This window comes from Vombatus ursinus, unplaced genomic scaffold (genome assembly GCF_900497805.2).
Source record: "Vombatus ursinus unplaced genomic scaffold, bare-nosed wombat genome assembly UNPS02015012.1, whole genome shotgun sequence".
Lineage (NCBI taxonomy): Eukaryota > Metazoa > Chordata > Mammalia > Diprotodontia > Vombatidae > Vombatus > Vombatus ursinus.
The window spans coordinates 1,586,722-1,596,463 of NW_020954790.1; the positions used below are offsets into that span (position 1 = coordinate 1,586,722).

At 56.8% G+C, this 9,742-nt stretch overlaps 1 protein-coding gene across 1 annotated transcript; it reads left to right on the plus strand.

The window, feature by feature from the left end:
* The first annotated feature begins 1,009 nt into the window (after positions 1–1,009).
* On the plus strand, positions 1,010–9,700 carry LOC114030812 (stromelysin-3-like). The gene is made up of 10 exons (XM_027845713.1): positions 1,010–1,195; positions 1,238–1,355; positions 2,456–2,682; positions 2,788–3,183; positions 6,538–6,758; positions 7,529–7,672; positions 8,202–8,335; positions 8,586–8,875; positions 8,967–9,171; positions 9,571–9,700. Exons 1-10 carry the CDS (start codon positions 1,010–1,012, stop codon positions 9,579–9,581), a joined length of 1,932 nt encoding a protein of 643 aa, XP_027701514.1. The 3' UTR covers positions 9,582–9,700.
* The last annotated feature ends 42 nt before the right edge of the window (positions 9,701–9,742 follow it).

A 9,742-nucleotide genomic window follows, 5' to 3' on the forward strand; every position in this document is an offset into this window, starting at 1 on the left:
AAAAAGAAGAAACCATGGCCAGCCCATTCTTGACAAGGTCCAGAGATTGTTGGGTCGATGAATGGAGCTGCCTGGCAGGAAGGGAAGGTTCTGCATCAGAGAAGCGACCACCTGCAGAGGGAGAACCCGAGCTCCTGGCCTGGTTTGCCAAAACACAGGGACTTTGAGGGGACAGTGTAGAGCTGAGGTGAAGTGTAAAGGCAGCAAACTGCTTCATGTTCTGCCTGGGTTTTATATCAGTCTCCCAGCAGATTGGAAGAGTAAGTTAAGCTACTGAATCCTGTTTTCAAGCATTTCCATCAATGCATTCTTTTTTGTTTAGTCATTTTCAGTCATGTCTGACTCTTTGAGACCCCTTTTGGGGTTTTCTTGGCAAAGATACTGAACTGGTTTGCCATTTCCTTCTCCAGCTCATTTTATAGGTGAGGAAACTGAGGCAAACAGAGTTAAGTGACTTGCCCAGGGTCAGACAGCTAGCAAGTGTCTGAGACTGGATCTGAACTCAAGTCTTCCCGACCCCAGGCCCAGTGCTCTATCCACTGTACCACCTTGCTGCCCCAATGTATTCTGGGAGTGCCCTATTTTTAGCATTTTTCTTCTGTATAGGAAATAAATACCTGTCCCATTCATATTCACATCCGGGTGGTACCACAGTCCACAGAGCATGGAGCCTGGAGTCAGGAAGATCTGAGTTCAAATTTGACCTCAGATACTTACTAGCTTTGGGACCCTGAGCAAGTCACATGACCTTGTTTGCCTCAGTTTCCTTATCTGTCAGGTGATGATAATAATAGTACCTACCTCCCAGGGTTGTTGTGGGGATCAAATGAAATCGTGTTTGTAAAGTGCTCTGCAGACCTTAAAACACTTTATAAATGCATGCTGTTACTATCAAGAACCCTGTAATTTCCTCTTTGGAAAGATCTGGACATGAGTCACAATCTAAGCTTCAAAGCACTTGTCCCCAGAGGATGGGGTGGATTAATGCACTAGAGCCTGAGCCACCTGCATGGGCCCAGAGCAGAAAGGGAGTGGGGGCCGTGACCTGGCCTCCTGGGCCATGTTAGGCCTCCAGCCGCCATCTTTGCCAGTCTGCAGAGCAGGAAGCGAAGCCTCAGCCTTGCTCGTGCATTTCTCCACATTCCGGCCTTTTGGAGAGTGCATCTCTGCTGGAAATGGCTCCTACAGCCGTGCAGCCGGGACTCTTTGAGCGCCACAGTCTGCAGGTGACCCACAGGATGACGGGAGAGCTGGCGAGAGCAGTCTGCCCCCCAGAAGGGACATCACCGAGGAACAGAAGGCTCAGGGCTGGGAGGGCCTGGCAATGAGGTCATGTGGGCGACCACTCTCCTTTGGTGGGTGAAGAACTTGGCCCAAAGCCCCACACTCTGCTGGCAGAGCCAGCATGCTTCGCCTGGACTTCAGCACGTCCCAGTGAGACAGGCTGGTGGGTGGCAAGATAGGTGCAGACAACCAGCCTGTCCACCAGTCTCTATGGAATGGAACTGACCCCAGAGGGAGGACCCAGAACCCTGGGGAGAGTCCAGAGGCTCTGGAGGAGAACTTGACCTGGAATCCCAGGGAGGGGGAGGGGTCACCAACTATAGCAGGGGAGAGTCTGCGCCCACATGGAAGAGACAATGGGTACACCTTTGAGAGCTACAGAAACTAGAGTAAGATGCTTCTTCTTACCTTAGTCAGCCATGTGAGATCACTCAGTTATGTTGGGAGATCTCTGGAAGTCTGCCACACAGTAGCGAGAGGAGGAGGCTAGAGATGAGAGGTAAACAGAAGAGGCCAGAGGTGAGAAGTGAGGAGTCCAGAGACGGAAAGAGGAGGCCAGAGAAGGAGGCCAGAGGAAGAGGCCAGAAGTGAGAGGTGAGGAGGCCAGAGAAAGAGGCCAGAGGCTGGAAGAGGAGACCAAAGGGGAAAGGGGGCAATCAGAGGTCAGAGGCAGAGGACATCAGAAGAGACCAGAAGCCAGAGGGGACCCTAGGAAACAGGCCAGAAAAGGGCGGTGAGTAGAACTGAGGCCCATGGAGGAGAGAAGAGGCCAGAGGATGCCAGTGGAGTCAGAGCTGAGGAGTAGAAGCAGCAGGAAGGGGCTGAGGCTTGAGGAGACTGGACAAGGTGGCCAGACTCCAAAGAACAGAGCTCAGAGGCCAGAGCAGACCAGGAGAGTCTGGGAGCTGTGACTCAGAAGGAGGCAGGCAGGCCCACTGGGGGCGGCTTGGGATCTCAGCCAGCCCCACTGGGTTTCCCAAAGACCATGCACTGGGGGGCTCCCTCTGGTCTAGTTTCAGGCCCAGCTCCTTCTGTGTGTGAGTATCTGGGGTGGGGGGTGTCCTCTGGGGTTGGCTCTTTCCAGGTCAGGTCTGCTCTGGACTGACCACAAACGTCTAGCATCCTCTGACAAGGGGCCTTCTGTGGCCATAACGATGTTTCCTGTTTGGAGGTTATCCAGAAAGTGACCCCACCCCCCAGTCTAGCTCCCCGGGGTGGGGGGCAAGGATCAGCCATTACTCCCTGGCTGTCTATTGCCCGGTCCCAGAGCCCCTAGCCCCTAGTACTCTCGACCTCCTTGGCTCTATGCCCCTAGCCTGGCTCTCCCCACTAGGGTTCTGGGCCATCGGCCTCCTCTGCCGCATCCTCCTGGGCACCACCAGTCGTTGGGGGGGGGATGTCTGTTAATGATTAGGGCTGCAGCAGGGTGCCCTTCAGATGGGGGGGGGAAGGCAGAGGCAGACCGCCCTAATGGCTTCCCCCTCCTTGCCCAGAGGGGGGTAGGAAGAGAGAGAGAGCGAACAAAAGGCAGGCTGGGTGCTGCTGGAGGGGGGCAGGGCCAGGCCCGGACCGGGGAGGCGGGGAGGGGGGCAGAGCCAGGGGAGAGGGGGGCCTCTAGGCCCCAGCAGGGAGGGAAGGGAGGGGGAGGGGGAGCCTCCAGACCTCGGCGGGCTGGGGGGGGGGGAGGGCGGAGGGGCGGGACAGGCTGAGCCTATAAAGGACCGCAGTCACCCCGGCTCCGGGCCCGCCCCGCAGGCCCCTGGCGCCCGCCCCGGGATGGCCCCAGCCCCGGCCCACAGCCGCCGCCTGCCCTGGCTCCCCGGAGCTCTCCTGCTGCTGCTCGTGCTGCTGCTCGCGTCCCTGAACCGGGTTCTGGCTCGGCCGGCCCCGCTACAGCCCGTGAGTCTCAGGCCGGCCCCATTCCGCCCCCGCAGCCCCCACTCGGCCGTGCCACCAGATCCCCGGGAGGGACAGAGGCTAGGGGTGAGATGGAAGGGCTCCTTCCTGCGGCGCATCAGTTTGGGGGTGGGCACCCAGATCCCCCAGCCTTGGCCCGGCCCCCCGCGGGGCCCCCAGGCGCTGCGCCCCGGCTTACTGCACTATGCCCTTGTGGGTGTCCTCCCTGCCTAGGTCTAGCCCAACCCCCTGCTCCTCCCCTTCCCCCTCCTCCTCCTTTTCCCTCTCCCCCTCCTCCCCCTGCCCCTTTTCAGTCCTCCCCCTCCCGCAGCCTTTCACTTCCCTCTCTGCCTTGGTGCCCTTGTCCCTCAGCGCTCCTCCCCCCTACTTGGAGGCTCTTGGGGAGCAGGAAGGGTAGGAGCAGGAGGGGAGACTTGGGGCTACCTCTACCATCCTGCCCCAAAGGCCGGCCCTGGGGCTGCTGCCTCTTCTCCCTCCTCCTCTCCCTCCTGGGCCTCCATAGCATCAATGGCTGACTGAGGCAGCCTGTGGGCTAGGAGCCAGCCAGGGTCATGGGGCTGGTCATAGCAGGTGTCTCTGCTCTAACCCCCCGAGAGAGAAGGCCCTAGAGAAGGAAGCCTGCCCATGTGTCCTGGTGGCCAGCTGGGGTCCCCTGGCGAGGCTGGCCTGGCCCTGCTCCAGCAGCCCCCTCTGCAAGACTGTCCCCAGAGCCTCACAGGGGCTTGGAGAGAGAGGCAGGGCAGAGGGCCTGGGGCTTGGAGTGGAGGAGACAAAGGGGGGCCCTTGGGCTCAGCATGGGTCTGGCAGGAGGACCCTGCAGGAGCCTGGAGAGAGGGCCACTGGCCAGCTGTGCTCAGCTGCTTGGTCACTGGATGTTAGACAGAAGACCCAAGAATTTCCAGCTAGTCAATACTTAGAAATGGGTCATCTGATTCAGCCTCTTCATCTTAGAAATATGGCGAGTGGGGCCCAGAGAGGGAAGGACACTTACTGCAGGTTGCCCAGCAAGGTAGTGGCCAAGTCAGGACCAGAACTGGGCTCCATTTCATCAACACCATTGGCTCCTCTGTTCAGTCCAATGTGTTTGGGTCTGCCGGGGCTCACTTTGGGGCTCTTTATCCCAGGCTGCTATTCTGTAAGAGGGGCGTGCAAATATTTATTCTTCCCGTTTCAGTCTGGTGTGGCCAGCCAAGGACCAGGGAGGTGGAAGGAGGGTCAGCTCACTATCATGCCTCTGCCCCCACCCCCAAAGACATGCACTGTTAGGAGATAGCCAAGAAACTCTCTGGCTAAGTTGGGGGGTGGCATTGCGGGAGGCCCTGGAGATCTCCAAAGGAGAAGGAATGTGTTCTGTGAGCATCCTGGCTCCTGCCTGGGTATGCTTCCCCATCACAGTCAAGCTGCCTGTCTGACCAAGGGACCTGGGATCCTCTCCTCAGGCAGGAAGGCTGAACCATAGAGTGGTCCCATCAGTTACAGCAGAAAACCCCAAGCCAGGGGAGACCATGCCATGGGCCAGGGCTGGAGGAGGATTGTATCCTGCTCTGGGTCATGTGGCCATCTAACATTCAGCTCCCCTGGCACTCAGTGTAGGGCATAAAGAGGCCTCCAGGTAGATGGGCAACTGACCAACAGATGATGGTTTGGCAGCCCAGGCTGGAAGCCCCCGAGGGGCTTCTGCAGTAGTGTGATGGTAGCCTGAGTGGTGTAGCTGGGCAATGGAAAGTGAGAGCCAGGGCCTGGGGGTGACTTCTGGCTGGGCAGGCAGGCAGACCCTAGGGCAGAGGACCCAGCTTCACCACTGTGTGCCTCTGGGCAGATCCCATCTCCTTCTGGGACTCAGTTTCCCCTCCTATAAAAAGAGAGTTATACTTGAGTACTCCTGGGGTGCCCTCCAGCCATGGCAATAAAGAGAGCACTCATGAATGATTTCAGTAGCTCCCATTGGTGGTTACATGGTGCTTTCACTTTGACAAAGGGATGTAACAGGTACAAGGTTCTCCTTCCTTCTGGCCATAGCATCCCCATTTCTACTCCCCACTCTCCAGCTCCCACAGGTTGGCCTTCACCTAGAATGCCTCTACCTATCTCCACTCTCCTAACCTATCTGTGTTTGGGTCCACGGTCTTTGGAGCCTCCTCCAAGAAGTCTTTTGGGATTTCCCCATCCCAATTATGGTGTTTCCTTAGGGCATATGAATTTACACATAGAGTTTCTGATCCTCAGAATTGATAGGGAACTCGAAAGCGTCTGTCCCAACTCCTCCCTTCATGGGGATCCCCTCAACAACCTTGCTGAGACGTGGCTACCCAGCTTCAGTGACAGGAGCCCACCTCTTAGGGAAGGCAGTCCATTTCTTTTGGGAAGAGCTCTCACTGTTTGCTCTTGGGTCCTCACTTCTGTGTGGCAGGGTTTTAGGGCAAACTACATCCCCTCCTATCACCTTGAGTCCCAAGGTAATCTGCAGGTGTGTTCTTATTGGTTACTAAAACAACATCTTCTCATTAAACAATTAGCTCTGGGCCTACATCCCCAGTTTATTAAAGATTATTTATTTTTAAAACTAGAGAAACTTCTTTTCCTTAAAGAATGTAATTACTTATCTCTACATGTCTATCTCCTCTCCTAGGCTTAAATTAACCATCGAAGTTACTGATGCTACAATTTATTAACATTGTAGCAAGTAGTCAAAGACAGAGGTGCATGATGGTTTACAATGTTTCAGCTGTGAGTAAGGTCCTGAACCCAATCCTGAGCAGCTCATCTTTGCCTTGTGTAACATAGTTCCATCTCTCAGCCTTCTTGGGAAGACTCAAGTATTCTCTTAGAATCTGTTCACAAGATGAGCTCTCAGGAAAGTTTCCTGCCTCCTCTTTCTCTCTATTACTTGTTCAATCTTTCTTTCCCTCTGACAGGCAGGGGGATCTCCAGGAGGACAGTTAACCAGTCAATCCCTCAAAATACCACGATAGCCTTTTAATGATGAGGCAGCCATATCTAGTCTGTGGGACAGCGACTGAGGCAGGTGTGAGAACCCCCATGTCTGGGTCCTGTCCTGACCTCTGGTGGAATGGAAGCTCCTTGAGGGCAGGTCCTGGCTAACTTGCATCTCTGTGGTCAGGTACTGAGTGCTGAGCCCTGTCCACAGCAGGGAGTGATTAAGGTTTATTGGGCTGAACAGATTAGGAGAGAGGTTCAGAGAGTTGGTGAGTGAACAGCGGGTGATTTTGCTGCTAGTCAGAGCTGGGATTGAGATCCAGCCCAGTGCAGCTGGGAGGGCAGGGAGCACTCAGCTGGGAGGAGGGGGGTTCTGAGGCTTCTCTGCTGTCTATGCAGGACTCAGCACTCAAGGAGGATGGACCCTGGCTTGAGGATGTCCCCAAGGCTGCAGCCTCCAAGCCAATCCTTCCCATGCAGGCTGCCCCTCAGTGGGCCACAGCTCAGGGCCGCCCCCGCTGTGGTGTGCCCAACCTGCCTCGCGGATTGCGCCTCCAGAACCGGCAAAAACGCTTCGTGCTGTCTGGTGGGCGCTGGGAGAAGGTCAACCTTACCTACAGGTAGGGGGGCAATGTCTCCAGAGGCCCCAGTATACGGATGGTGTCTGTATACACTTGGACCCTCTGGCAGAAGTGCCTTTTCTCTACACTCCTTTAGATGAAGCTGGGGAGGGCATGGGAGGAGGCCAGGGTAACCTTCCAGGAGAGGGGGATAAGGAAGAGAGGGCAGGAGGGAGGCCTAGCCTTCATTCATTCTCATGCTGTCTCCCTCCACACACAGCCTTTCTGCACAGACATTTAGACAAGGCTGGAGGCCTTCCATAGGCACTTGGAGGTGCCACAGGGCACAGAGCACTAGGCCTGGAGTCAGAAAGCCCTGAGTTCAAATTCAGTCTCAGACACTTATTAGTTCAGTGACCCTGGGCGAGTCACTTAATCTCCATTTGTATCAGTTTCCTCAACTGTAAAATGGGACTCATAATAGCCTCTACCTCAAAGGGTTGTTGTGATGTCCAAATGAGACATTTGTAACAGCTCTTAGCATAGAGGCTGGCATGTAGTTGGCACTTAATAAATGCTCATTTCTCTCCTTCCTTCCTTCTTCCCTTCCTCCCTCCCTTCCCTCCTCCTCCCTCCTTCCTCCCTCCCTTCCCTCCTCCTTCCTCCCTCCCTTCCCTCCTCCTTCCTCCCTCCCTTCCTCCTTCTTCCCTCCTCCCTTCCTCCCTCTTCCCTCCCTTCCCTCCTCCCTCCCTCCTTCCTTCCTGGCCATGATTGGAGTTGGGGGTTCTGACTCATGGCCCAGCCCCAATATGTCTTCCAACATTGTCCAGAATCATGCGGTTCCCCTGGCAGCTGGTCAAGGAGCAAGTACAGCAGATGATGGCAGAGGCCTTACGTGTATGGAGCAATGTGACCCCACTTACCTTCACGGAGGTGCAAGAAGGCAGGGCAGATATCATGATTGACTTCACTAGGTAAGCGCCCAGTATAGGGGCAGGGGCCCTGACACCACCCCTGGCACTACCCCTAGCCTTAGGCTGGCTCCATGTCCTGCCTGTGCTGAGGATCCCAGAGGCCTGTCCTGGAAATCAGGACCAGGACACCTGGCTTCCAGTGGCTGTCGGGTGTTGAATGTGCCCAGGAGAACCTCAGGTGGGTCACTGGAGCTCCCTGGGGTTCTGTGGGGTGGCCCTGGCACTGAACAGGAAGCAAGTCTAAGTCACTGAACTGATCACAGTGACAGCTCTGAGGGGGTGGAGGCAGGGGGAGAACTCCGCTTTCACAGGACTAGAGACCTGTCTAAGGTCACATACACAGGTACACTAGAATCCAAGAACTGCACTTCGAGGCCAGAGGTCACCCTTCTCGCCGACCCCAGCAGTGGGGGTGGGGGAAGCACTCTGGGGGCCCTGGTTCCTGGTTAGGCTACAGAAATGAACCCCCTGTCAATGTCCCAGGCCAGGGGCAGCCGAGCAGAGCCTCCTGACCTCGGCTTCTCCCCAGGTACTGGCACGGAGACAATCTGCCTTTCGATGGACCTGGAGGCATTTTGGCTCATGCCTTCTTCCCCAAGACCCACCGGGAGGGGGATGTGCACTTTGACTATGATGAGACCTGGACCATTGGGAACAACCTGGGTATGAGAGCCTTGGGCTGGGGAAAATTGAAGCAGGGTAGATGGTGAGGCTGGGAGAAGCAGAGGCAAGATGGATGGTGAGGCTGGGGGAAAATAAGGAAGGATGGGTGGGGGGTGGGCCTGAGGGAACTGAGATGGGGCAGACGACTGGCTGTCCCCTGGATGGGGCTCCCTGCCTCCAGGCTGGGTGCTGGGGTGTCAAGGCCCCAGGATTGCAAGCTCCTGTGCCCGCTTCTGCCCATCCCTCCCAGGCACAGACTTGCTCCAGGTGGCCGCCCATGAGTTCGGCCACGTGCTGGGCCTCCAGCACTCAAATGAAGCCAAAGCTCTGATGTCCCCTTTCTACACCTTCCGCTACCCTCTGAGCCTGAGCCCAGATGACCAGCAGGGCATCCAGCACCTCTATGGACAGCGGCTTGTGCCCAGCCCAGAGCCCCACCCGACCCTGGCCCCTCCAGCCCCAGGGCCCACCAGGCCCCACCCCAAAGCACCTCCCCCACCCCAGCCAGGTGACATAGACACCAACGAGATCTCCTTGGAGGTGAGGCCCCGGCTGCCTACCCAGCCCCCCTGCCACTGCCCACCAGTTCTAATGCCTCCCCCGCAATCCTGCCTCAATGTCCCCCTTGCAGCCAGACGCCTGCGACACAGACTTTGATGCTGCAGCCACCATCCGAGGGGAACTGTTCTTTTTCAAGTCGGGCTTTGTCTGGAGGCTGAGGGCTGGGCAGCTGCAGCCCGGCTACCCGGCCCTGGCTTCTCGCCACTGGCAAGGCCTGCCCACTAGCCTTGATGCTGCCTTTGAGGATCCACAGGGCAACATTTGGTTTTTCCAGGGTGAGACTCAGGAGGGTGGCCAGGAAGGGGTTGAGGATGGGGCCTGGGACCTGATGGTGGGTTCCACGGTCAGGCAGCTTCCCGTGGGAGTTCCCAGGCTGACTGAGCTGTGGGAGACCAGGGGCTGGGGGCAGAGGTGATGGGAGTGGGTGAGAGGAACAGTGGGGAAGATTCAGGGATATTAGAGACATAGAGAAGAGAGAATGGCCACAGGCTGTAAGCTGCCAGAAAAGGAGGCAGCCGGGGCCACTGTGGACGGAGCCTCCCCATCCTAAGCCTGGAGTCAACAAGACCTGAGGTCAAGTCTAATGGTGGGAGCCTGGGCCCCTGCCCACTTCAGCTCTGTGCCTCAGTGTCTTCAACTGTAAAATGGGGAAAATAACCATGCGTCCCTCCTAGGACTGCTGTGAGGATCCACTGAGATCATAATTGTAAAAAGCACTTAGCCACAGGGCCACAGTAAGTGCCTAACAAAGGTTGGTTTCCTTCCTCTCTCCCTCCTCCCTCCCTCCCTCCCTCCTCCCTTCCTCTCTCCCACCTTCCTTCCTTTCTCCCTCCCTCCCTCCTCCCT

Coding starts and splice junctions, on each gene's coding strand:
- LOC114030812 (XM_027845713.1), top strand. CDS start 1,010: ATGGGCCCAGAGCAGAAAGGGAGTGGGGGCCGTGACCTGGCCTCCTGG. Junction 1,356..2,455: donor TGGGCGACCACTCTCCTTTG/GTGGGTGAAGAA, acceptor TCCTGTTTGGAG/GTTATCCAGAAAGTGACCCC. Junction 7,673..8,201: donor ATCATGATTGACTTCACTAG/GTAAGCGCCCAG, acceptor GCTTCTCCCCAG/GTACTGGCACGGAGACAATC.